Source organism: Corella eumyota, chromosome 2 (assembly GCF_963082875.1).
Source record: "Corella eumyota chromosome 2, kaCorEumy4.1, whole genome shotgun sequence".
Classification (NCBI taxonomy): Eukaryota; Metazoa; Chordata; class Ascidiacea; order Phlebobranchia; family Corellidae; genus Corella; species Corella eumyota.
Window position 1 is genome coordinate 9,256,539 of NC_137491.1, and position 27,476 is coordinate 9,284,014.

General features: G+C 29.3%; 4 protein-coding genes across 4 annotated transcripts in view; all 4 read left to right on the top strand.

Moving 5' to 3' along the window:
* The window catches only part of LOC145742331 (uncharacterized), a 120,191-nt gene that overhangs the window by 854 nt on the left and 91,861 nt on the right, over positions 1-27,476 (top strand). The window lies entirely within an intron of this gene.
* On the top strand, positions 2,978-9,823 carry LOC145743627 (dolichyl-diphosphooligosaccharide--protein glycosyltransferase subunit STT3B-like). Its single transcript, XM_082561631.1, has 19 exons — positions 2,978-3,208; positions 3,473-3,581; positions 3,743-3,941; positions 4,113-4,267; positions 4,469-4,568; positions 4,854-4,952; positions 5,396-5,542; positions 5,766-5,969; positions 6,183-6,310; positions 6,398-6,457; positions 6,581-6,692; positions 6,856-6,935; positions 7,295-7,413; positions 7,722-7,893; positions 8,045-8,179; positions 8,258-8,394; positions 8,685-8,825; positions 8,912-8,993; positions 9,263-9,823. The coding sequence occupies exons 1-19, from the start codon at positions 3,045-3,047 to the stop codon at positions 9,377-9,379; spliced, it is 2,460 nt and encodes an 819-aa protein (XP_082417757.1). The 5' UTR covers positions 2,978-3,044; the 3' UTR covers positions 9,380-9,823.
* On the top strand, positions 11,202-14,453 carry LOC145743237 (uncharacterized). The gene is made up of 8 exons (XM_082561155.1): positions 11,202-11,456; positions 11,651-11,789; positions 11,972-12,150; positions 12,266-12,484; positions 12,571-12,849; positions 13,258-13,430; positions 13,502-13,619; positions 13,725-14,453. The coding sequence occupies exons 1-8, from the start codon at positions 11,261-11,263 to the stop codon at positions 14,018-14,020; spliced, it is 1,599 nt and encodes a 532-aa protein (XP_082417281.1). The 5' UTR covers positions 11,202-11,260; the 3' UTR covers positions 14,021-14,453.
* On the top strand, positions 15,480-27,261 carry LOC145741448 (lysine-specific demethylase 5A-like). The gene is given in 34 exon segments (XM_082559039.1): positions 15,480-15,709; positions 16,494-16,571; positions 16,792-16,983; positions 17,101-17,196; positions 17,558-17,641; positions 17,772-17,925; positions 18,373-18,452; positions 18,620-18,661; positions 18,760-18,852; positions 19,148-19,309; positions 19,374-19,487; positions 19,685-19,810; positions 19,812-20,170; positions 20,428-20,692; positions 20,900-21,094; positions 21,174-21,358; positions 21,560-21,695; positions 21,800-21,936; positions 22,123-22,240; positions 22,472-22,624; positions 22,823-23,061; positions 23,301-23,424; positions 23,609-23,913; positions 24,116-24,272; positions 24,404-24,464; positions 24,570-24,655; positions 24,750-24,988; positions 25,118-25,182; positions 25,185-25,675; positions 25,931-26,067; positions 26,169-26,256; positions 26,337-26,402; positions 26,486-26,712; positions 26,957-27,261. Coding segments are annotated over 34 exon segments (5,346 nt in total). The 5' UTR covers positions 15,480-15,565; the 3' UTR covers positions 27,105-27,261.

Below are 27,476 nucleotides of genomic sequence, written 5' to 3' on the forward strand. Positions count from 1 at the left end.
AGACCAATGTTACATACCTTTTATTAATGACAGTGCCTTAATCACACTTCTGACAATTATTGGTGCTTTTTATTTTCCAGCTTTTTTGATGTGTGCGCTGTACCAACGCGTCATAAGCAAAATACGTAATCGAAGGTATGTGTGATTTCTATTTCAAAATAATATTAATTTATTGTCAAAAATAGAAATATAGTTGTCTGAATGTCTATACGTTTCCTTCTCAAAATGAATTTTCGAAAATTTTTGACCTTTTTAACTTTTCAATGTCGAGAAATTGGAAGTGTTTTGATCCGAAAGTATTTAAAAAATTATGTTTTGAGATATTTCTTATTTCATTTTTTAACAGAATATTTTTTTAAAATAACTAGACGGGTATTTTATTATTTCTACTTGGTTTTAAGTCCTTGACGTTTGGTGCCACCTAATTTTCAATAAAATTAATTTTTATCAGGCAAAATTAAACATGACTTTGATTGAACGATTCTTATCGTGAGATTTAAAACCACATGACATATACCTACTATACTTACCAGATGTTTTCAAGATAGTATTCAATATAGTGTTACTTGCAACCTAATGTCGGCGACCTTAAAGCCAAAATGGGCTAAAAATGGAATTGTTAATATCTAACTCACACGTGCTATAAAGTGTTAATAATTGGAAATAATTAGTTGCACATGAATAATGCAGCTTGCCTACGCACATTAATTTAACTAGCAGACAAACATCAAATCAATAATATTTTGCTCTCAAAATTTAACTTTTTGGAAAATAAAACGCCAATTGGTAAGCAGGCTTACTTATTTTCTCTTTTAAAGGTAAAACAGATACTTTAAAGTAAATTTGGTTGTTTGGCCAATGAATGTAAAGAAATGCTTATTTTATTATTTCCTGTTTATTTGGGATCAAAGTATATTGATTAAACAATTTTTTATCTTAAACTTTTCCATTATATAATCGTTTAAACAGGAAGCTATCAGTGTTGGGCAGTTCTTCCAAATATGAACCCAGAAAAGTTAACGCGAATCAAGAAAAAATCAACTCTGCATTGTTAAGACCCGCCAAAGATTTTGGTAAATCAAATTTTAGGGCATTTTTAGTAACTAAAGAAATTATAATGCTTTTTTATGTTATAAATATTTAAAAATTTAGATCGTTAAAAATTTAGATACCTTTTTAATTTTTAGAAATGGGACTTGTTAGCTCGGCTAAAGGTTCGATTAAAAACGGTAGTTCTGTCGACAGTAGGAGGTTACATGTTGACGGCGATTACCACATGCTACAAAGAACTAATTCAGTACATTCAGGAAAAATTAGTCGTCAACAAAGCAATGACGTTACTAATAGTAAGTCAGAAAATGGACATTTTTTAGCGATAAATCGCTTCTCCAAAAGGTCCAGAGCAAGTTACACACAACGCTATGTGCGCGAACGTCGAATAACTGGACTTTTGAAATTTATTTTAATTTGCTTTATAACACTGTGGTTGCCATACAGTTGTATCGTGGTTGTGACGTCAGTCTGCCCACATAGCTGTGTAGTGCCAGCATGGGTCTGGAACTTGGGCTACTGGTTGTGCTACCTCAACAGCACTGTGAACCCTTTTTGTTATGGTTTTTGTAACGAAAACTTTAGACGTACTTTTAAGGCGATAGTAACAACGAGGTGGTGGACTGCTGAAAGTCGTAAAAGGCTGCGTGCTGGCAGACACTTAAAAATATTTGAACCTAATGAATATCAAGTCTCTCGTACTGTCTCAAATAGAAGGAAATCGCGTGTTACGTTGGGCTAAAAAAACACCCAAAGAACATTATGACAGCAAATCGTTATGTTTGTTTTCAATTTACGCAATAATTCTACTGACACTTTTAAGAGGCGATGTAGTGTTATTGTTGTGTTCAACTGTGTTTTGGTTATTTATTGATTTTAAGCCAAATTTTCGAACTAAGGTATTTCCTCCTAATCAATGAATAAATATTTTTGACATTAAAAAAAAACAAAAACAACGCCATATTACATAAACAACATTTTGTACTTGTTATTTATTATATATTGCACCTCTTATAACAAAACCTTTCCTTTTTTCATGACTAAATCGAATTGCATTTAACTTAAGTTGTGTCTCTACGTCATTAAAATACTACCGCGTTTGTAGCCTATTTTGTCATATCACTTTAAAGCGCAAGTGTTTTTTCAACATTGCAATCTATTTTTATTATAATTTTGTCGTATTTAACTATGTGTTTACAAGCAATGTCTAATTTGCATATACAAAACAGGAAAAGTAGTAGGGGTCTTAACAAATATTGTAGACATTTGAAGATAAGCCTTTCTTTAAAATGTTAAAAGTAAGACGTAGAACAAATTTATTTCGTCGTAAATTTAAGTTTTTTACTACTTTTATAGGGATTTAGGGGTTGAGGTAATGGGAAATCAAACTCAAGTTTTTTAAGCTAGTAATCCGATGCCGTGACCAATTTTTTTAGTGGGCAACATATTATTGTCACAATCCAGCCTGCAATTACACGTTGTTTAAAATGGGGTCAGAGGTTATGGCTGCCGGTCGGTGCTGAAATTGAATAATTAGATAATGTTGCAAACTAAAGTAGTTGTTTATACTAATATCAAGCAAGTTAAATTATATATTAAATGTCAAATTAGTCCAACTTTGCATCTAACGTTTATAGTCAAGGCATTGTTAGCTTAATTCGTCCACGTCCAAACGTCTGCCAGTTCACCGTTATCTGGTTATGTTAATCTGTTAAGCTGTTAAGTGTTAATATTAATAGAATATTCTGATATTCGTAAGTTCGTTAACCGAAAATGTTAAACACTTAAGTTGAACCGTGCCGAAGTTATAGTATTATTTATAAACCGACTGTGCTTTTAAAAGCCAAATTTTAAATTATTAATATTATCTTCATATTTTTACTTCACATTACTTAATCTAAAATAATTGTTTATTATTTTAAGGTGATTTCGGGTATTACTAACCAATGTATTAATTATAATCTTTATTAAAAATTATACAACAAACAACCAGAATGCCTTCAGCTGTTGGAGGTGGATTGGAAAGCTTAAAAAATCCGAATGCATTAACATCTCTCATTGTGGTTGTAACTCTAATCCTCTGTTGTATTATCGGGTTTGCATCTCGTTTGTTTGCTGTTATTCGCTTTGAAAGTATAATTCATGAGTTTGACCCATGGTTAGTATTTGAAATATAATTTTTTAATGTTTTTTAATTCAATTTTTTCTGTATGAAATTGTAGATGTCATCTGCTTTTTAAACTCTCAAGTTTGATTTATTCGAGTATTAGTACTGAACAATAATATTTTGTATATACACATTATCAATGATTTTTCAGTTAAAAAACTATTTTAATTTTACTGTTTAACATATATATTTGTTGAATTTTAAGTTTCATCGTTACATTTTTTGACTTTAAAAAGTTAATTTTTTATAATCCAGGTTTAACTATAGAGCAACACACAGACTGTCAACATTTGGTTTTTATGATTTTTTAAATTGGTTTGATGAACGTGCTTGGTATCCCCTGGGGAGAATTGTGGGGGGCACTGTAAGTTTTTAACAATATTTATTATTTACCTGAATTACTGTTTAAATTCTGATAATAAATTTTATTAACTTTGATATTAGAAATATGTTACATTTTCACAAATTAAAAAACCAAAATAATTTTAAAAAAATTTATTTTTGTCCCTTTTCGATTTTCTACAGATTTACCCAGGTTTAATGGTAACTGCTGGGTTACTGCATTGGATATTAAACAGTTTACATATATCAGTTCATATCAGAGATGTGTGCGTATTTTTAGCTCCAACATTTAGCGGTTTAACTTCGGTAGCCACTTACTTTTTAACTAAAGAGCTGTGGAGTTCTGGTGCTGGACTTTTTGCTGCTTGTTTTATTTCAATAGGTATTTCAATTAAAACCTTGCTTAATATTAAATTAGGCATTTCGTTTTTTTTTATCATTTAAATAATTATTTAGATTTAGAAGTATTTAATGTTTTTTACTAATTATTACATTTCATAGGTTATTTATAATAGATGCCTTTCTGTTGAGCTGTATTTTGTTATGTTTTTAGTTCCTGGGTATATATCTCGTTCGGTTGCTGGCAGTTACGATAATGAAGGAGTTGCCATTTTCGCTCTTCAATTTACTTATTTTTTGTGGATAAAAGCTCTAAAGAAGGGATCTGTATTCTGGGCAGTGTGTTGTGCACTTTCTTATTTTTACATGGTAAAAAATTCTTGATTTTTAGATTGATTATTTTAATTTTTTAAATTTAAAAAATTTGTAATTAAACAACTTGTATTTTTCCGCTACAGTTAATTTTTAACAAAACCTACCTTTTTCAAATTTGTAAGTTTTTATATTTAAGTCTTAAATTTTAAGGGTAAAATTTTAATTGTTTTTAACAAATTTTTGTGTTTTATTTAGGTTTCTGCATGGGGCGGTTATGTGTTTATTATAAATTTAATTCCATTGCACGTTTTCGTTCTTTTAATTATGCAACGATTTTCTAGAAGAGTTTATGTTGGTAAGAATAAAGTTAATCATTTTCTTAGTTTTATTTATTCTATCAAAATTATTCTACTTTTATTTTATATCCTTCTTAAGTCTGACTTTGTTTGTATAATTAATTTTATAGTCTGTACATATAGATTAGCATATTCAACCTATAATTTATTACCCTTTAGACTACATTTTAATATAATGTTTGTTTTACTATAAAATTTGTAAATATGTTTGCTTTAAATACATCATATCATTTTAAAATTTAGTTTAAAAGACAATATTTTTATATGTTTTAATTTTTTTTTAGCTTACACTACGTTTTTTATTCTTGGGTTACTGCTGTCAATGCAGATCCCATTTGTCGGTTTTCAACCAATTAGAACAAGCGAACATATGGCCTCAGCTGGTAATTTTTATACCATATTTAAATTTTATTTGTTATAAATTACTGTTTTTAATTGGTGTTTGCACACAAAGGTTGTTATATAGGGGGCAGGGGCTATAATTCATATTTAAAATTTTAACTTTATAAACCAATTCAGCATTCAATAATCTTTTTAAATTTTCTGTATGGAACTCAAATTACATGTAACTGAATTTTGTAAAAAATTTATGCGTTAAGATAGCTTTCAAAACCCTTTTAAATTTAGTTTTCTGTTAAAAAACTTTGTTTTTTTACAGTATTAATATATAAAAACTATTAAAGTATATATTGAAATTATTTTTTTCACACTTTTTTGGTTCAAAGTTAGAATAAAAATCAATATCGGGCATTTATACAATGTTAATCTTTTTGCTACAAAATAAAAACAATTTTTATTGTTAAATTTTTTTTTTGTTTTTGAACAGGAGTGTTCGGTTTGCTTCAAGTTTATTGTTTTCTTGATTATGTTCGATCTAGAACAACCAAACAACAGTTTAGGTCTTTGTTCTTTCTCGCAATACTCGTGTTCTGTATTGCTCTTGTGGTCGGTGTTATTGGTCTTACATGGGCAGGTAAACAATCTTATCTTTAAATATGTTGTAATGTTTTTGGGGAAAATAGATTTGTATACTCCATTGGTATGTTAATTGTTTTAGATAGTTTTTCAACATATGAAAACATAAAATATGAAAAAGTATACACCTCTAAAAAATATCATATTTTAACATATTTTTTTTTGAAATTTCTATTTTTAAATATCAAAATTTTTCTCTTTATGAATTTAATTTTTACCAGGTTACATTGCACCCTGGAGTGGACGATTTTACTCCTTATGGGATACCGGATATGCCAAAATCCATATCCCTATTATTGCATCAGTTTCAGAACATCAACCGACAACTTGGTCATCTTTTTTCTTCGATCTTCATATTTTATCTTGTACTTTTCCAGCTGGATTGTGGTTCTGTATCAAGAAAGTGAATGATGAAAGAGTTTTCAGTAAGATTTTGTTGAAAAAATTGTGTAAATTTTTATAAAAAGTTGTTAAATATGTTAGTAAAGAAATGAATAACTTTTTAGTAACATTTTACATGATATGAAGTTATGAATTTGAAATAATTTGTAAGTTTGTATAAAAAAGAGTTATTTGTACTGCTTTTCTATTTTCATATTTATATCAATTCATGTTACTATTGAAATACATATGTTTAGTTATCTTGTATGCTGTATTTGCTGCCTATTTTGCTGGTGTAATGGTCAGGTTAATGCTCACTTTAACTCCGGTTGTTTGTATGCTTGCCGGGATTGCTTTCTCAAATATTCTAAGTCTCTTCGTTAAGGTAAGAAAATCTTACGAAAGTAAAAACTTTTAAAAATTATGTCGTAAATTTATTGAACTTTTTTTTTCTACATGTATTTTATTTTAGGATGAAGAAGATGAAAATGAACAGAAAAGCAAGAAAGATGGTGCTAAGAAAAGAATTAGGGTAACAGAAACTTACTAATACTTTTGTTTATAAAAATCAAGGGTCATTTTTGTCCATATTTACCCTAAAAAAAGGCAATTTATTAATTTAATTAAACCAATAAAATATAAACATGGCTTTTAGCAAAGTGGAGATGGTGAATATGAAATTAATGACGAAGGTTTTGAAGAGGAAAAATTAGAGAATTTAGTTGGAAAATCTCTCTATGACAAAGCTGGGAAAAACCACCAAAAAGGTAAAAAAACATCTTTAATTTGCACATTATTTTTTATTGCCATTTTAATTATAAACATTTTTTTGTTGTAGTATGTTTAATAAAGGGTTAGTTTGGTTTTTATAGTACATTTGTATTAAAAAAAATTTAGGAAATTAAATAAACATTAAAATTGGAATCTAAGGTGGTGTAAAAGTTTCTGGAATTTCAAGTTCTTCTAAAAAGGCAAAACAAGATCAACCAAGTCTTGGTGCTAACATTAAGGTAACAACCTCAAGTTAAAGTTCATCATGATAATTCCCACTGTTTCACTAATGTTTTAAATGACAATAAACGTCAAAAACTAAATACTAAACATGAAATTTTTACTTTCTATTTTTGTGTTGTTGTTATTAAGCTTCTTAACTTTATTGTATTATAAAAAAAATGAGTTCAATATTTTAAACCCCTTACTTTATTACATTCTTTATTTTACTTTTTAAGTCACAACCAAGAATTTTAATGTAACAATTAACTTAGTAGTTTCTGTTAATAAATTAAATTTATATCCAATTTGCATAATCACTTAGTGATATCTTTGAGTATATTTTAAATTAAATCCTGTTTCATTTTGTTTTTGTCAGGGTCTGGTGATGATGTCATTCTTGTTGATTCTTATCTTATTTGTGGTTCATTGTACTTGGGTAACAAGTAATGCTTATTCCAGTCCAAGCGTGGTGCTTGCCTCTTACAATAATGATGGGTAATTTATTTTAAATTTAATTTCACCAACATTTCTTAGTACCTCTATAGTATAGGTTTCTTATTACTATAATTTGTAATACTATATCTTAGTGCCTATGATGTATAACATACATTGGCTTGGTGTGTTTTACTGTTAAGATACTCATAGTGTTTTAAAAAAAAAATTTTTTTTTAGCTTTTAAGTAAATTGTTTTAAAATTTTTTACCGATGTATCAGTATAATTTCTGAGTCTTAAAATAGGTTAAAAAATTGTAAAAATCCTGATATTGATTCGCTTTTCAACTGTTTGACTTATGATATCTTAGTTCTCGAGTTATTCTTGATGATTTTCGAGAAGCATATCATTGGTTGCGTCAGAACACTCATGACAAAGCAAGAGTTATGTCATGGTGGGATTATGGTTACCAGATTGCTGGCATGGCAAATAGAACAACTCTAGTAGATAATAACACTTGGAATAACAGTCACATTGCATTGGTAGAGTTCCTCTAATATTTATAATAATCTTTTTTTGAAAAAAATTATATCTTTTGCAATTTTTTTTTATTTAAATAGCATTGATAATTTTTAATACATTTTTGCTATGCAGACTGATTAATTTTATTTCTTTCAATGTTTTTTGGTATAGGTTGGTAAAGCTATGGCATCCACTGAAGAGAAATCAATTGAAATAATGCGAGATTTAGATGTTGATTACGTTCTAATTATATTTGGCGGGATGATCGGTTATTCAGGCGATGATATTAACAAATTTTTATGGATGGTAAGCATTAAAGTGTAAAAAAATTTAACAAAAACATCCTAATTAAAAAAAATCTTTATAAACACAAAAATTATGCAGGTTAGAATTGCTGAGGGAGAACATCCCAAAGATATAAAAGAGAGTAAATACTTTACTCAAAATGGAGAATTTAGGGTCGACAAATCTGGGTCTCCAACCTTGCTTAATTGTCTTATGTACAAAATGAGCTACTACAGGTATGTTCAACTACTATAAGTTGCAACACATATTTTAAGATAACTTATACATAATATATACGCTTTTATATTTTAGTTTGAAAAGTTATTTTTTTATTTGCTTATTGAAAAATTGATATTCTAATAGGTGTATCCAAATTATCTTGTCTTATTTGTGTAATTTAAAATAATAATCTTATTAAGTCTTTCTAAAAAACAACTTTTAAAATTATTTTTTATTTTAATAAAATGTAAGTAAGAAACCTCGGACCACTAAGTTAACAAATGTAAATTATTTATATTTTTAAAAGGTTTGGAGAATTACAAATGGATTTTCGAAGTCCGCCCGGCTTTGATCGAACCAGAAACGTTGAAATAGGAAATAAGGATATCAGTTTTAAACATTTAGAAGAAGCATTTACTTCAGACCATTGGCTTGTTAGAATTTACAAGTAATTTTTCTGTATTTGTTAAGTAATTAATAATAGATTATAACAAGATTTTAATTATATTTAAATATTAATATTTGAATTGACAGAGTTCTTAAGCCTGCCAATCGCGATCCATTATCACGACCTCTCACCTCTAAACATTACAAAGCCAAATACATTTCACGAAAGGTAAGTCTTATTTTTTATTTCATATTTGTGTAACATAACTTAAATTGGACTGATTTTGCAGCATAAACAAACAGTTTTTGCTGAAGTAATGGCTGTTCAAGGTAAATAAGCTAGATACAATAGAAACATTGGGGATTGAACTGTAGATGTTATGTGCAATTTTTTTTTGCACAAACCACCATAGCTTAAAGCTATCTTTTAATACTTTGACTTATTTAGTTTTTTAATATAATTTTTTTTAATTGCAATTTTGTTTTTGATTGATTTAGACAAAAAAAAGAAAGAAGGGTCACGTTAAGAATAAACTTGATGTGAAAAAGGGATTGCGAACCCGTGTAATTGGAAGTCAAAAAAAGAAAGCAAGAGGAGGTAAGAAAACTGTGTGAGGATAAAAACAACATTCCGAAGATATTTAAATTTTGAAAAGTCGTATTCACAAATGCCAAATATTTTAATAAACAATAAATTTAAAATATGTGGCTAAATTCAATAATAACATTAAACTATGATTATTTCGACTCTTTTTAAATTGGAATTATTTTAGATGTTTTTGTTTTGTGTTCAATGTTTTTTTGCTAAACGGGGGTATTACTATATAGCCAAAATTACACGAATTTATAATGATTTTACGATTTTTTTTTGTAATTTGAAAAAAAACAGCAGTAATCATTTAATTCACTAATTGGTATGCTATATAAGTACTACACTTTTATTGTTGTTAGTTGAATATATATTTATATTCGGAAAAGTAATTGTGATTTTAAAAATTCATTTTCTGTTGAAAAAAACGGCAAATATTATATTGTGTTCATGCAAATAAAAAATTGCTGCTTCAATATTTTTTTTCTTATACGAAAACTTTTATATTTTTACATTAGTTTTTTGGCACGAAACGTTGGCATGCAATACCAACAAGTCAACGAGCCAAAACAGCTGAAGACAGAAAACAGTCTTTTAATGTTCTCATAGATTGACAGTTTAAACAAAAGAGTGTAGGCATTTGAAACGGTTACCAAACGCCACTCCTCACTAATTACATTACAGAATTTAGCATTTTATTTCAAAAAGAAATTGAACCAAGATAAATCCAAACGTCATTGCAAATGAAATAAAGCTCTTTTTTTCTCCGATATATTATTTAAAACGTTTCGTTTTGTTAAAAGCACAAAAATACGTTTTTAGTCGATAATCTTAATTTACTACACGCCAGGCCTTAAAATTTGACCTGTCGCCGCTGTTATTTAACTACGTTAGAATGGATTGTTTTCAAAATGTGTTTTTTAAGTAATTTCTTCTAAACGTCAATATAAAGGAAAAGGAAAGATCTTAAAGCTGGTTAAAAGGTTTTAAGTTAGCTTCCGTAGGCCGTTTGTTTGTTTCTGGATTTGTTGGACGTGTTTTTTTGCAACAATATAAAAAAATTAACACGTTTTTATGCCGTTGTTACGCTCAATATGTGAACCGTAAGATAGAGAGTTGCGATGTACTTGTCGAGTGACGCATTCCCCAATTTGATTTATAACTTTTAACCACATAATAATTCTATTGTTAATACGAAACCGCGACCGTTTATCAAATGTTATACCAATAAGAGTTTTTCCCCGCGTATAGACTAGGAGACTGGATGAATAATGTGCGCAAAAAGTATACAAAAATGGCTGCAGTCTCGCCTACTCATTACTTTATGCTGTCACAACCCTAAGCCATTGGAACTACTGTCGTGTTGTACAGTCTCAATTGTTATAGAGTTGAGCTGACAAAGCCTTTAGCATAAGTTCAGGCTAAATGTAAGTTTTATTTAATCAGGTCTTTTGTTAGATTGTTAAGTACAAACCACAAAGTTAGCTGTATCAATAAATTAGTAGGTCTACCCATATTCTAAAAAAATAGTTTTAGATAATGGCTTTTTCTTTATACATCACAAAAAGAAAGTGAACCATCAGGACCGTGTGTGATTTAAAGCGCTTTGATTTAAACAAACGTGGTTGGATTAAGTCTTAAGAAACTACTTTATAACACTTGTCCTTACCCTGACCCGTGGTAACTCAAAAATGGTTAGCGTTAAAATAGCAGTCTCGGTAGCTGAATTTTGTGTCGAAAATTTCCTTAGAAGGACAGCCTAAGCCATGTTTAATGTCTTAATAAAAATATGCACTTGCAACTAAAAGGCCGGTGACTAACATATCAATTTTTCAGGTTAAACATCGATAAGAGACAATAGTATAAGTTTTGGCGTATTTTGGGAATAGTTTATAGTTAACGCAGTTATGGAAAAACAAGTCTTTTTACTTGTTTGTGTCTTATGTACGATTAAAATTTTGAAGGCTGAAAATATGCGATATATACCAGAATGCAAAGAACAGAAAAGTCAATTGGAAAATATGTTGAAAAATAAGAAACATTCAAGCTATTCGCCAACTTGTAATTCTTGCTTGCAATGGAAAAACTTTTCTTACACAGAAGGTAATATTTACCTAGATTAATACTGGTTTATTTTCTATACGGCAAATTTTTTTAAAATCTCAAAGCCCGATTTTTTTTTAGTAGCTTCCTTTTTAAGTTAAGATTTTTTTAAGCATGTTTCAGGTTGATTTGTATTTTGCTTTGAAGCGTAAAATTTTATATTGTTTATGTAATATATAAGTAAACTATTTTAGAACAACTTAAACTAAGGAATGTAGTAACACAGCGTAGGCGTGAGGGCATCACCTTTTCGTGGCATTACCAAGAAAACAAATGGCATGCTAACGTAAAAGATGCTACCGTGACAGCATATGCATACTGTGATAGGACAAGGTTTTTACTTTATTTTAACATGCTTACTCTACATTCAATTAACATTTTTAGTGATTGTTACTCTGTGTTTTAAGTGGATTTTGTATTGACATAGGCTTCAATTAACTTTTTAACTAATTTAAACTTTACGCTACAGCGGATTCTGTCGGGTAGTCGTAATGACTTATTCTTGTTATGTGCAGATTACACGCCATACCCGGATGTTGTGGTATACCTATAATAAATCAGGAGTGTACCTTACAAAGTTGTTGCAAACAGGACCAGACTGAAGTTCATTTTGCCATCTCACTGAATAACTTTACAATGTGGATTGATCACCATCTAAATAAGACTCTTCAGATTGTTAGACATTGTTTAAAATGTATATCATTTTACATATTAATTTTTGTGTGAGGGCTAATGCACGTGTACGTTAAAATACTACATTTGCTTCTTTAATAATAGAGAATAATTATTGTATATTGTAATTGTTTCAGATCATGACAACAACATTTCCCCCCAAAGAAACAAAATTAAATCATCACCTGTCCTTATATGCAAAAGTAAGCAAGAGGTTACATCTTGTTTCAAATATTTTATGGATAACGGAACTTACGCAAAAGCAAATAAGCCAAAGTATAAGCGTACGAGCAGAAAGGAATTTTCAGAACTTATCTGGATATATTCTTTTAAGTGTACTTTTGATTTACGCAAAGGTATACACATTTACTTTATTGTTTGGCCATATTTCCAATAACAAGCATGCTTTTTTGGTAAACTTTAATTTAAACGTATTTTCTAGAGGAGGTTTTAAAAGAGGGAAAATATGCCGAATTGTCGTCAGAAGTGTTTGAACGGCCTGTTTATTTGATGCCAACTTACAAACTTGACTCAAATTATTCTATTTTTAAAAACACAACGCGTGTAGCTTATTGTTTGAAGCAAAAATTGACTTTATCACAATTTTTTTCTATGACCGGATCTGACGCATCGAGTTTTCCCTGCGTTGTGTTCAAACCACGTGAATTAAAGCACAGCAAATGGCTTTTTTCTCACATTAACTGTATATCAAATGAAGAAAGTGGGTATCCATTTTTTTGTATATATATTTATCCTCGATGTGGGGAAGTCAAATGCGCGACCTAATTATAGAGTAACAACAGTGACCCCGACTTAGCTAGAGTTGTCTGTGGCAGCTTTGGTCTAGGCGCTTAGCAGGATTTCACACCGTTTATACAACCTTACTCAAAAGCGCTACAGCATGAGATCACTAGGGATCGGACCCGGGACCTCATGTAATGTAGAAAGTGTTCTGACTACTACGCTATGTCTATACTGCCGGTTTTTATGTCCTAAACATGAAATATAACCTACAAAATATTCCTTAGCGTTTAAAAATTTTTAATAAAAGATAATTAGTTAATTTCTGATATTTCTAAAAATTGTTTTTAATTTGTAAATTCAAATTATTTAATTTTTTTATTTATAGAAGTTCCAAACAGAAAACTTAGTTTTAAAAAAGCTGAAATTTCAAATTTTCCTGTGTTTATTTATATTGGAGTTGGAAGCTTACTTTTTTGTCTTGCAATGTACGCAGTTTACCATTTTTATCCATCTTTGAAAAAATGCCAAAAACAAACTCATCACATTCCTAATGAAATTGTAAGAATTAAATTTACCCAATCTAAAAATCAGAAAAAATTGTCTCAACTTAATTTTAACTTTTTTTTTAGCAAAGCATTTTCGTATTTTCAAAAACAGAAAAATATAGAAATCACAGAAAAAATGATTGTAAACTAGTAGATGAACAAGTTGATTTAATTCAATACAAACCGCTAAGTAAAAAAATAGGTAAATGCTAAACTAATTTTAGCTTTTTTTGTTGACTTACCGTGAGGTTTTAGCCTTTAATGCTTAATAATGTATTACTATACAAATAACAAGTGTTCTTTAAAGATCGCTCTCCAGAAAAAAATATGGTTCTGGTTCAACAACAAGAAATAATAAACAAATCAAAAGAAGTCAGTTTGGATTCTTACATTAAGAAACTGGGCAGTGGTCAAAAAAGTGCAACTGACAGTGGCTTTTTAGGAACATCTGGTCCCATTTCTTCGGATGGGTTCACATCAAAAGATTTTTCTTTGGATGAATCACAATGCCAGTCTTATGGCGAGCCCCTCATCGTAAATTGTTTGGTTAAAAATATCTCAAATGATGATTTTACACCTGGAAATTATTGTAAAAAAACATGAAAAATAAATCCTAATAGCAAAGATAGACTAGGTTTCAATTCTAAGATTCATTTTTATTAATATTTTCAATGCGACTTTATACATCGCCCAACTAAAAGCGCATTGTGCTAAAGATTTTTAGGTTTTAGTGTGAATCTTGTTATATGTTGAATTATAATTATGAACTGCATAATAACTAATTTCGGAAAAGCAAACCTTATTATAAACATTTTGCTATGTATGCTCTTCTGCTAAGTTTAGTTAAAAATGTAATGCAAAATGTGCCTTTACAACTATAGCATTTAAATTTTAGTGATTACTTTTTTCTACTTAAATGGTAAAATATTTGCTATCATTTTTTTATTTCCGTTATGCCTTGATTTTAGCCTTAAAAAAATTAAAAAATTTGTAGGCTTAGGGTATTATTAAAAAAAAGGTTTATTATTTGTCCGTGTTCTTATAATTTTTTTGTGTCCATTTTTAATTATAAAATATTTATAACTTTTAAGACATAGAAAATTTTAATTCTAAAGTATAGTTTAAATTTTTAACATGAAAGGCGGTAACATTTCGGTCGCTTATAGGCTAATATTTCGATGCCATATATTATATCTTATCCATCATAAATACGCTATTGATTTTATGAACTTTGCTAACTTTGATAAGGGAATTTTTTTATGCTTTCAAGGTAAGGTAAATATAATAAATCAAATGATAATCCTTTTTAAACGCGTGAATTAAATATCTAGGCACGTTGTTGTTCAATTCGACATACATCAAATAAGTCACCCGTGATGTCATACGTTAGTCAGACAGTGAAAATAGATTTAAAATTCTTTGACCAACTCTTAACATACTAAGAATATTTATTTAACTTTTAATGTAATAAAAAAATAAAACATGGATATATTTTAATTAATATTACTCCATTGCATCTAAAATATGTTTTTTTAGTAACATACTACACGTAAGTGAACAAAGAAAATAAGAAATACATTGGAACATAGTTAATATCAACAACGTAAAGTTTCAGCGATAATTTCATTCGTTTAAGTCGATGGAGGTCGTATATTATACTGCAAATTTGAGCAGCAACAACAAGCAAACCTGTATTTCAAACATTAAAAAATGAAACGTGACAAACGCCTTCGTCAAAATGAAAAAGAAAAAGGCAAAATATTCATCCGCTTTTTGTGTAGAACAAAACAACAAACTTTTTTTATAATCATTTTGCTAAAATTTTTTTAATACTGTTCGTTAATTATTGTCTGTATTTACTAAATATCTGCTTTTAAAAGAATAATAAGTTTATACAAGTACCATAAAGACGGTTTATAATGCTTGGCGGAACAACACATTCACGCAATGTGTAGCTCTAAATATGTACGGCTTTGTTAGCAAGTGAATATTTCGAAATATAGACCGTTTTTTGTTACTTGTTAGTAAGATTAATGACTGTTTTTCTAATTAATTTAGCTTTTTAACTTAATAATAATTTGTAGAAAAGCGTTGTTGCGAATTTTTCTGACATTGTTTTAAGTAAAAAAACATGTAAACGCAGTTATAATGGTCGACGACGAGTTTTACCCACCGCCCGAATGTCCGGTTTTTGAGCCTACTGAAGAAGAATTTGTCGATCCTTTGGGCTATATTAACAAAATAAGACCTATTGCTGAAAAATCTGGAATATGCAAAATTCGCCCACCGCCGGTACAGTTAACTTAATTTACTTAAGGCACGAACTGACGAAACGTAGTTCTAGGTCACGTGATACTTTACCTTTTAAATCCGCCATCTTGTACATTATTAAAAAAAATATTTTTCATAACTTGGTATTGAAATTTTGCCAACTTATAATATTTAAATCCATTAATTTAACCTTATAAAACTGTAGCCTGTCCAAAGTTTTTTAATGACTTTTTTGACTTACTAGAATGTCTTTAAAAATACTCCCAAAAAGTCCAATCCTTGACTTTTTAAATAATGGCAGAATGTCAAAGTAATAAATCTATTAACAAAGTAACTTCTATTTTTTTTTTAAATGTATGCAAACAATATTTGTGTCTATCAGTACCTAACTGCCATTTAAAACATAATGAACTTAACTTTAATATGTTACAATTTTTAAGGTAAATTGCTAAAACTAAACATATCTACTTAACATAAAAAATATAAAAAAGCATTATGCAATTTGGCACTGAAATTGACTCATTTTGTTAAATTAGGCACTGACTTCTGATACTTTATTAGGCTTTCGAAAGGTTGATTTTTCAATATTATATTTGTAAACAAGTTTTCTAAAAAGAAAAGATTAGCCTATAGTGTGTGGGTTTAAAGCTATTATTTACACTGATCTTTCGGACAGTTTTTTAATTTGACAAAGCTGTTGTTTATTATATCTTAAATATAAAATTAGTTATACTTTGTAAAATATAACAGACTTTTTAGGATAAATTTTAATTTAAAAAACAATATGTTTGTGTTTTTTTTTTAGCACTGGCAACCACCATTTGCTATCAATGTTGAGACATTTAAATTTACACCAAGAGTTCAAAGACTTAATGAACTAGGGGTGAGTTTAAATTTTGTGATGTACGGTTAGATTTAATTGTTATTGCTTTTTAATAGGCAGTTATGTAAATTTGTGTTTCTTAAATATGTTTATACTATCATTGCTATATTTTAAAAACTAGTTAGTTTTTTTGGTAAAGTTTATAACCATAACTTTAAAAACCAGTTTAGACCTTTATTTTATTGTTTGGCAAAATTTTATAGGAATTTTTTTTATTCAGATTCACACCAGAATTCGACTTCAATTTATTGAGAATGTTGCAAGGTTTTGGGAGCTACAGGGTGTTCCATTTAAATTGCCTCATGTGGGTGGAAAGGCATTGGATTTATATGGATTACATGACTCTGTTAAAAGACATGGTGGGTTTCAAGATACATGTAAAAACAAAAAGTGGATTTCAATTTGCTCAGCAGTAAGTTCAGTTGTCAGAAAATGTTTTTAAACTTCTTGTACAGTTTGCTTACTATACTATTAGTAGAAGATCAGTTTGGGCTTATTTTTAACTAATATTGGGTTTGTTTAACCTTAGCTTGGATTACAAAAGAATTTTGGAACTGTGTTAAGACAACATTATGAAAGAATCTTGTATCCATTTGATATTATGAAGTCAGGAGTTCTTGTGGAGGTATCTCAGTTTAATATTGTTTATTTTTGTGTTGTTATTAAACTGCATATGTTATTTTCATTACCTAAATTAGTGATAACATGGTAAATTGTATAAATAAGCTGGGAAATGTTATGTTTTATGAGCACATGCTAAATAAATAGATTATACCATTAATATATGGATGACATATTTTTTGAACAATATCAGAAAAAAATGAGTGTTATAGATTCAGTAAATGAGTGACAAACAGCAATTTTTCTGTTTAATTTAGGGCAATAAACCACTGGGCCTGCTTAGTTTCAATATTAAAAATAATATTTGTTAAATCAATTAAGGTTAAAAATATTGATTATATATAACTTGTATTTGAAAATTAAAGGCTTTGGAATCTGAAGATGCAAGAAAAACAATCAGCGATCAATTTGACTTGTCATCAAAATACAAGAAAAAAACAATGTATAAGGTAATAGTCATAGTGCATATTTTGATTATATTTTGACTTGGGTATATAAGGTGTTTTTAGAAGTTGTAACGCTAAATAAATTGTTCTTTTTGAATTAATTTTTTTTTCTTTTGAATTAATTTTTTTTCAGGGGTCGAATGTTTCTCTTGAAAACTTTGATTTATTCTCGGCACAGGAAAATAATGCAGATGTATCTACAAAAACCAAAAGAAAACCTGTTGAAGAACCACTGGTTGCTGACTTTTCAAATAATAAAGAACTTGCTAAATTACAACTATTCGGTAGTAAGTTAATTAGACTATACAAATAAAAATTTTATCTGAGAATTATGAAAAATTAATTAGTTTTATGTGTATGACTTTTTTAAGCTTTATTTTATTTATAACAATTATGGTGTAGTGTGCAGTTAATTTAAATATTTAGCAATTAAAGTTTATATATTACCATGTGAAAATGAGTTTATAATCAATAATTTTAAGCACTTATGGTTTACACAATAACATGTGTTTAAATAAGGTGCTTGACAGTTTTATTGCTGTTTTTTTTTTATTTCACAGTCTTCGCTTTTTTCCAGTCCAACATTTTATTACTTTTTTTCGGTTTAGTAAAAGGCTTGTTTGATAATACTTTACAGTTTATTTCTGAATTTAAATGTTATGCCTTACATCATTATAGTTATAATTCTACTTTCCTTAAGCATTGTATTTCTTGGTTAATGATATTTCTTTCAGGTGCAGGACCTAAGATGGTTGGGCTTGGCGTTACTGCTCCTGGTTCAGTAAAACTTCCAGTAGATATTAAAAAAGAACCAGTAAGTAAAATTTAAGTCACTTTTTAAAAAATCTCTTTTTTAAAAAATCCTAATGTTAGTTTTAATCACTTTTTTTAAAATCCTAATGTTAGTTGTGTTAAAGGCCTAGGCTTTTGTTAAAATTTATTATAAACAGCATTAATTTTAATTTGTTTATCCATATTTAGGTGGAAGATGAGAAGCCTGACGTTTCTTTGGTAACAGTTAAGGTAATTTGTAATGTTTATTCTTTATATTGTTTTGCTTCTAAAGTAACTTGACTTTATTTTCAAACCCATATTCTACATGCAATATAATTGTTTGACAGTCTGAAGTGAAGCAAGAAGTCAGGTCCGAAAAAAAGTTGGAGAAGAAGCAACGGTCAAGAACTAGAGGATCGAACCAAATACCATACTCAATTGTAAGCACAGTTTTTAACTGAATATTCTAAAACGAAATAAACTTTTCATATAAATACAAGCTGTTTTGTTACTTGGATTTTAACAGTCTTTTAATTTAATTTAACTTTAAGAAAGCTGATTAATTTGTTTTAGCGGTAGTTTTTTAACATTGATATCACCTTCTTTAAGGCCCCTCTCTGTATCAAAGTTGTGAGGATCGAACCTAGGACCTTATGTATTGAAGCCAATTGCACTTACTAAATTAACCCACCTAAATTTTTAATAGACTACTGAATAAAATAATAAACTTTTTAGCTTGATTCGATTGACAATTGTAAGATGTGTGGTAAGGATAATAACGACTCATTGTTATTGTTATGTGATGGTTGTGATGATAGTTATCACACCTTTTGTCTTATTCCTCCTCTTCCTAATGTCCCCAATGGAGACTGGAGATGCCCAAAGTGTATATCAAAGGTATGTTTTTACAACTCTTAATAGATTTTTTTGCGGTTAAGACTAATTTTTCTAATTTTTACAGGAATGTAATAAGAAAGCACAACCTTATGGTTTTGAACAAGCAAGAAAGGAATATACTTTACAAAGTTTTGGTGAAATGGCAGATGCTTTCAAGTCAGAATATTTCACCAAACCAGTAAGTTAATGCACGATTTGGCCCTGTTTAAAAAATATTTAACCCAAATTTGAATAAATCAACTCTTATGTTTGAAAATATTTAGTATTTACTTAAATTAAAAAAACTAAGCTGTTAGGTGATATTACAATTATTGTATCGGTAAAAATATCATGAAATATCTAAAATTTTAAATTTGTCAAAAAAATTTTGTTAAGGTCCATATGGTTTCTCCTGAAGTGGTGGAGAGTGAATTTTGGAGATTAGTTGGAAGTTTGGAGGAAAATCTCACAGTGGAGTATGGAGCTGACATCCATGTTGTCAACAATGGCAGCGGATTTCCGAGGATGTGTGATGCAGAGGAAAGAGATCTTACCGCAGAGGAGGAGGTAAATAAATTTTTTTTTGACCTCTGAAATTTCTACGTTTATTTTTCCAAAAACTTAAATTTTTTTTGATTGAAATAACTTAAATTTTGTAAATTAATGACATTTTGCATTTAAGGAATATGCCAAGTCTGGTTGGAATCTTAATAATCTTCCCGTTGAACATCAATCCTTATTACGATCAGTGTCTGGTGAGATATCTGGCATGAAAGTGCCCTGGTTGTATGTTGGAATGTGTTTCTCTGCTTTTTGTTGGCATATTGAAGATCATTGGACTTACTCAATTAATTATATTCACTGGGGAGAACCAAAAACCTGGTAAAAAGATTAAGATTTGTTTTTTAAATTGTTTAACAACTAAACGTTTTTTAATTTGTTTAAAAATTGTTTTTAATGATATTATATACCTTTAGGAATGTTAATTTTTTTTTATAAGAGAAAAAAAAACAATAGTTTTAATAAATACTATGTTAATATCAATTTTTTTTTTAGAACAAGCTTTGGCATTAGGATTTTTTTTTCACAGTGAGCACTTACTGTTAAATAATTTTTAATCCCAAAATATTGAAATTTAGGTATGGGGTACCTAGAGAAGATGCTCTAAAACTAGAGCAAGTCATGCATGACTCAGCCCCACAACTGTTTAACAACCACCCTGATCTCTTACACCACCTAGTGACCACTATGAACCCGACAACACTAATGAAGAAAGGTGTAAGGGTCTGCCGCACGAACCAGTGTGCGGGGGAGTTTATGATCACGTTTCCGAGAGCTTACCATGCAGGGTTTAATCAGGGTTATAATTTTGCTGAAGCTGTCAATTTTTGCCCTGCTGACTGGGTAAATAACATTTATGTTAAATTACTAAAAAAGATGAAATAATATAACACAATACAGCCTGGTACTTGTAAGAAATTTTATTGATTCTAAACTTTTTTCAACCTTTTTAAAGTTGAAGCACTCTTAAGTAAAATCACAGACTTTTTTAATAAATAATTTTTTTACAACTTTATAATTTTTTTAATTTCTCTTTTTTGCTAAACAAAGGTTCCAGTGGGTCGGCAATGTGTTGAACATTATCGGAAAATGCGGAAGAGTTGTGTGTTTTCTCACGAAGAGGTGGTCTGCAAGGTTGCAAATAACCCTGAAAACTTGGATGTTCAAGTTGCTGCTGTCATTTATAAGGACATGGTTATCATGCTAAAAGATGAGCGGGAATTAAGAAAAAAAATACAAGAATTGGTAAACCGTAGATTTTGTGTCAATATTTTTCAAAACTTAAATATAAAAAAAAAGTTTTTAACACAGTTTGTTTTTTTAGGGGGTAACAAAAGCTGAGCGTGAAGCTTTTGAACTAGTCCCGGATGATGAAAGGCAATGTCTGCACTGTCATACCACTTGTTTCTTGTCAGGGGTTGCTTGCCCTTGCACACCAGATAGACTAGCATGTCTACATCATGCTGATAAGTTATGTGATACTTGTGATTCCAGCAGCTTTATATTAAGGTAAGTTTTGTTGTTATTCACTTAAATTTATATAAGAAACTGTTTTTGGCTGGATTTGCACTGTTAAAAAGTCCTGCAGTTGTGCTCGAACCCAGAACCTTAGTCGCTAATAATAATGTGCTGTTTAGCTTTTTATCTATATAAGGTACCTTTTGCAAATTTTTGGTTGAAATTAAAAATTGTTTTATGTAAAATTGTCAGGTATCGCTACAGCCTTGATGAATTACCTCCAATTTTGTACAAATTAAAACAACGTGCAGAGGCATTTGATGGTTGGGCTGAAAAGGTAGAAAAAATATTTGCATCATCTGAAAAATCAACTCTACCAGAACTTAAGGTATTTATTTTTGTAAATGATTTAAAATAGAAATAATTTAAATATCAAAAATACATTTCAGTTGGTAATATTTAATTTCATCAATACTAACTTTGTTTATTTAGGCCTTAGTTCAAGAAGCTGAAAAAGGGAATTTTCCTGTGAACGAGAAGTTGACAAGACTTAAATCAGTGGTGCATGAAGCAGAGATATGTTCAAAAGTCGCTCAACAATTAGTAAGCACGAAAAAGCACAGAACAAGGTAAGTTTATATCAAATATCAACTTAAATTTTGAAAAAAAAAATATTTAAAATAAAATTGTTAAAATTAAAATGAAATTTTCTATCCTTTTTCTATATGTAAAACCATACTAATAATTTATTCTAATGAAGAAACAGGATTTTGTCAATTATTATTAATTTTAATTGTTTTTTTGTTTTTTTGTAGAATAAAGGATCCCAGTTTAGCTCCTGTTGTGAACAAATGTTCACTCACATTAGCTGAAATCCAAGCTTTCTATAAACAACTTCAGAACCTTCCATGTGCAGTTACACAACTAGATCAGGTTAAACTTTATCAATTTTCTTTCTATTGTTTAATCATCTTAAGAATTTTTTTGCCAGCTTAGCTAATAAATTTTTTTGTGTATGCACTAATTTATTATTGACTTTGGCTAAAATAGATATTAAGACTTGATATAAACTTGTATGAAAATTGTACATTATTATTTAAAGCAAAACTATTATCAAAAGTTTTTTTTTGTAGTCCAGTTAATGTAGCTTTAATTTTATTACAGGTATTAAAGTACATCAACAACATTAAACAATTTATTCAAAACACTGATGAGAAGTTAAATCAACCTGAACCCACAAGTGAGGAAATATTAAAATTATTAGATGACTCAACTCAATTTGATCTTGATCTTCCTCAAATTACTCGACTGCATGAGGTAAAAATATGAGTAACGTTGAGAATAAGGATTTTTTATTGCGATTGGCCAAAATGTAGTTGCTTACAATATTAATGCATATATACATTTGCCTATATACCAAAAAGTTAATTTAAAAAATGTAATTCAAAATTTTGCAAGCCATTTATTGTTGTAAAATTGATTTTTACTTGAAATTATTAATCTGTTAACAAATAGGCATTACAACAAGCTCGTTGGCTGGAAGACGTACGGAAACGTCTCCTTCTAGATGTTGATTCGGATGACACTGATTTTCATCCTTCTCCAGTCACACTGGAGCAGTTGCGGCAGTTGATCGATGCAGGAGTATCTGTTGCTCCCAAGAGATCAGTTGAGAGAGCGATGGCAGAGTTACAAGAGTTGCTCACGCTTGCTGAGGGTTGGGAGGAAAAAGCTAAAGGAATATTATGTGCAATGTAAGTGCAGTGTTATTTTAATCTCTTGTAGGATAAAGCTAGTTTTTAATATAAGAAGGAAGGAACTCGCTAAATTAACCAACCTAGTAAAAACAGGTAAATAAACTACCAATTCTCCAAGGTATGTTATTTTATAGATTCAAGCTACTTTAGACTGTAATTCTATAATTTTTTTGGTCAGTTAACTTATGAATTTAGCTTTTTAAAAGTAAATATTCCTGTTCATTTTATATTAACAGGACTCCAGTTCCACTTTCCATGGCTGTCTTAATCACAGAAAAAGCAAACCAGATTCCAGTTAACCTTCCACAATGCAACAAACTCACTGAGGTCTTAAGAAAAGCCAGAGCCTGGGATAACAAGGTTAAAAATTGCCTAACTAAATTCATAACAAAATTTGGGAATATTTTGTACCTTATTTTTTAAATTCAATTTTATGTACTGCCTTATCTTAAAGATTGTTATTTGTAACCTGTCGTTGCCTATTTCCTAGAATTTAAATTTAAATTAAACAAAAAAATGTTTTTTTTAAATATTCTATTTTTAGGTGAAAGCAATACAAGGCCAGGATTATTACCCTTATGTAGAGATATTGGACAACTTAGCTGCCCAAGCTAGAACTCTCTGTATCAAACTAGAACCTCTTAAAATGATTGAGGGACTTTTATCTAGTGCTCGAAACTGGAAAGAAAGGATGGCAAAGATCTTCTTGAAGAGAAATAGCTCTTTTTCGTTACTCCAAGTTTTGTATCCGAGGACTGATCCTAATTGTTCCGGGACAAAACCTAGAAGAAAGAAGATTAAGGAAAATGGAGAGGATGTAGTTGAGAGGAAAAATGATAAATCCAACAAGTAATTATTAAAATTTTGTAAATAAAAATATTAATTTTGTTGAATCTACATAGGTTGTATGTTGCTATTAGGGTAAAAAAAATAATAATTTATTTTTTTTTATTAATAAATTTTTTGTAGTTTTGCCTGAAAATTTATAAAATTTGATCTCATATTTTTTCGTGTATTTTTCTGTTTTTTATTTTAATTTCTATGTTTTTAGATTTGATTTTCAACATTCGATGAACGATCCAGCCCAAGTTGTATCCATGTTTAAAGAAGCTGAAAAATATGAATTAAAATTAGTCGAAAATTTAAGGAAGGAAAACGACTTAAAAGCTTCTGGGTTGCATTCCTTAAACAATTCACAAAATTCCGAGGTAAAGAATTTTTTAAAAAAGTTCTCAAAAATTAAAATTAAAAATTAATCTAGGCTAATTTATGTTAAAAATTATATTTAAATGTTATTTATTTTTATTATTAATATAAGATTTTTTTGTTTTTTTTGTAGTCAAATAATGATGATGATTCTAATCAAACATCTTACTGTATTTGTAAAAAGCCTTCCAGTGGTAAGCATAATATGTTATATAAAATAAAAATTACCAATGCTTTTTTTTATTATAAAATTTAGACATGTAAAAGTTTCAGAAATTTAATTTTTGTAAATTGTTAAGGTTTTATGCTTCAATGTGAAGTATGTCATGATTGGTTCCATACATCTTGTGTCCCTCTACCTAAACTTAACAACAATAAAAGCAAGGTATTATACAACTTATCAACATAATATGCCTAAAAAAATAACTCTTTCTTTTTAAATCTTTTAATAATTCGTCAAATTAAAAATTTTGTCGTAGCTCCAACAAGTTTATGAGCTAAAATTTCTATGTCCTCTTTGCCACCGATCCCGGCGTCCCCATCTTTCTTCCATCCTCTCCCTGCTTCTCCAGCTCCAAAAGTTGTCAGTGAGAATCCGGGAAGGCGAGGCCCTTCAGTGTTTAACTGAGCGAGCGATGTTGTGGCAGGATCGAGCAAGGAAGATCCTGGGAACGGACGAGTGCCAGTTGGCGTTAGTAGAAGCAATGAAACGAACTGGGTAAATTAACTTCAAATTTATTTTTATAGTAAGCACTTTGTCATTTAAAAAATAGAATAATCTGCAAAGATTAAAAAAGAAGGATCTTTTTAAATCTTGGATTTGTCTTTAAATGAGGTTTTATTTTAGAGAAACAGAGGAAAATGGAAAATCTAAAGAACAGAAAAGCAAAACTGATAATCAACCAGGTAATTATTAAAAAAAAATGTAATGCTTATGTGTACTTTGCTATTCCTTAATTGTGATAAAAAAAAAAAGTTTTTTTAAATTCTTTTTGTTTTTTTAGGCCACAAAGAGGGTCGAGATTTAATTGATGATACAATTGACGCCGTCATTCAAAGCTCAGCTAAAAAAAGCGAACAAACAGCAAGTGCCGTCGATACCCTACTAAGTGCAGCATCTCATGCAGAACGTCGCATTAGCAGCCAATCAGATATCAGCGATGCAAAATCGACCGACCACGAAGACTTGATGGAAGCGGCGGAAACTCTGGCAATGATTGCCACATTCACTGGAAATCCTGAACCCAAATTAGTCTCAAACCAGCCTCAAGGTGCCTCAAATTTCACTGTGTCTAATAATTTGAATCAAAATATCGATCTCACCTGTTCTGAAAGTTTATCTCCTGTTAAAAATGAAACTTCAACACTTAAGAAAAACGGAAACAACATAGCACAACCTGAAATAGTAGGAATATTTAATTTTTCTACAATTATTTTATGTATCTTAAATTTTATTATACCAAAAAAAAATTATTTTGACTTTGTTCGTTTTTTGGTTTGGTAACAGTTATATAACCAACACTAATTAACCTAGAGCTCTTAAAAACCCATGCAATTAAAAGTGTTTTTTAATAGTTTTTGAACCTAAAATAACGGGATTAACTGTGTGATTGCATTAAATTCTTACACAACTTTTCTACTAACAATCTACATCTTACAGGTAATTATATCAGATGAGATAAGAGTTGAGCTTGAAAACTTAATGTTGGAAGGAGATTTACTCGAAGTTACTTTGAATGAAACTCAAATTATTTGGAAAATTTTACAAGCTGCACAACCATTAAAAGATGAAAAAGGGTAAGTTTGTAAACTATTGTTTTGTTAAGATAAAAATATTTAGTATTTTGATAAAGGTAGGTAATTTTTAAATGTTTAAAATTTTTTAATTTTCTTTTTAGTTATGTTGATTTTATTGGGGAAGGAAAATCGTTGGATGTTGAAAAAACCAAACGAGAAAATATTGAAAAAAGGAAAAAGAAACAAAAGGTTTGAAAATATTAAAAAAATATTTTTTTCCAATTGTTTTTATTTGCAGGAGTATTTTAAATAAAATATTCTTGTTACAGGTTGATGATAAAAACAACAAAAAAGACAAAGTGGAAAGAAAAAGAAAACGCAAGGAAACAAAACAAGTTTGTAGAAATTTTAGGCAGAATTTTACAATTAACTAAAACAAAAAATTTCAACTTTTTAAAAATAAATCTAAAATTTTTAGGAGGTTGTTGCTGCAGCAATGGCATTGTCAACAAACGATGACGACGAATATGCTTTCTGTTCGGTAAGTGTGGCCACTAAGGGGCAGAGTACATGTCTTCAACCCATGGGTGATGAAGTTAATTGGGTTCAATGTGACGGGGGTTGTGAAGAATGGTTTCATTGTCTATGTGTAAATATCTCAGCATCGCAAGCAAAGGAAAGTGAATATGTGTGTACATCATGCAGGTATGTTCATTTGTTTTATTTTATGTATTTATATATCCTTAATATGTGCAACCAACTTTACGGTCTAAATTTAAGATAACTTTAGTCACCATAACGCAGTTTCAAGTTAACTTTTGCGGTTATTAATATGACCAAGTGTTCTAATTACTACACCACGCTGCCAGCCTAAATTTGTTTTTTACTGCTTTGGTTGCAACTTTTTGCTTTATTACATACGATGCAGTAAATTTTTTTGAATTTTTAGGGGTTTTTCACACCACAATCTTATTCTATCAAAACAACAGTCCAACAACCATCGGCCCCTAAAAAGGTCCACGTCTCGCGACAACTCAGATGCCAGCATGGACGTTGATATTATTAACACTGCACCCCCTTCACCTTGTAACACCTAATACTGTACCAATCATCTTTTTTGATTGATTTTTCGTTTCATTTTTTTACTTATTTCTGATATTCCTTCGTTGATGAAATATTTTTTGGTATTTTCCTTTCAATAAAATTTATTTCTTTTGTTTTAATATGTACCTCACTTGTTAAGGGAATAAATTGAAGTTAGAGGTTTTTTTAAATTTTTTAGTTTAAACTTTTTTAATGACCTAGGTAGACTACTCAAGTTTTTGGTCTTGTATAAGAAAATAAAACCTAATGTTAGTAAACCTCTTACAGGATTTTTTTATAAGCTGTCAGCTTAACAGTAATCAGTCATTCTTTAATTAAGTGTCTTTCAATTCTTCTTAATTGAGAACACAACTACTAAAAGATAA

Coding starts and splice junctions, on each gene's coding strand:
- LOC145743627 (XM_082561631.1), top strand. CDS start 3,045: ATGCCTTCAGCTGTTGGAGGTGGATTGGAAAGCTTAAAAAATCCGAAT. Junction 6,311..6,397: donor TTCTAAGTCTCTTCGTTAAG/GTAAGAAAATCT, acceptor ATTTTATTTTAG/GATGAAGAAGATGAAAATGA. Junction 8,395..8,684: donor TACAAAATGAGCTACTACAG/GTATGTTCAACT, acceptor TATTTTTAAAAG/GTTTGGAGAATTACAAATGG.
- LOC145743237 (XM_082561155.1), top strand. CDS start 11,261: ATGGAAAAACAAGTCTTTTTACTTGTTTGTGTCTTATGTACGATTAAA. Junction 11,457..11,650: donor AAACTTTTCTTACACAGAAG/GTAATATTTACC, acceptor AAACTATTTTAG/AACAACTTAAACTAAGGAAT. Junction 12,850..13,257: donor CTGTATATCAAATGAAGAAA/GTGGGTATCCAT, acceptor TTTTATTTATAG/AAGTTCCAAACAGAAAACTT.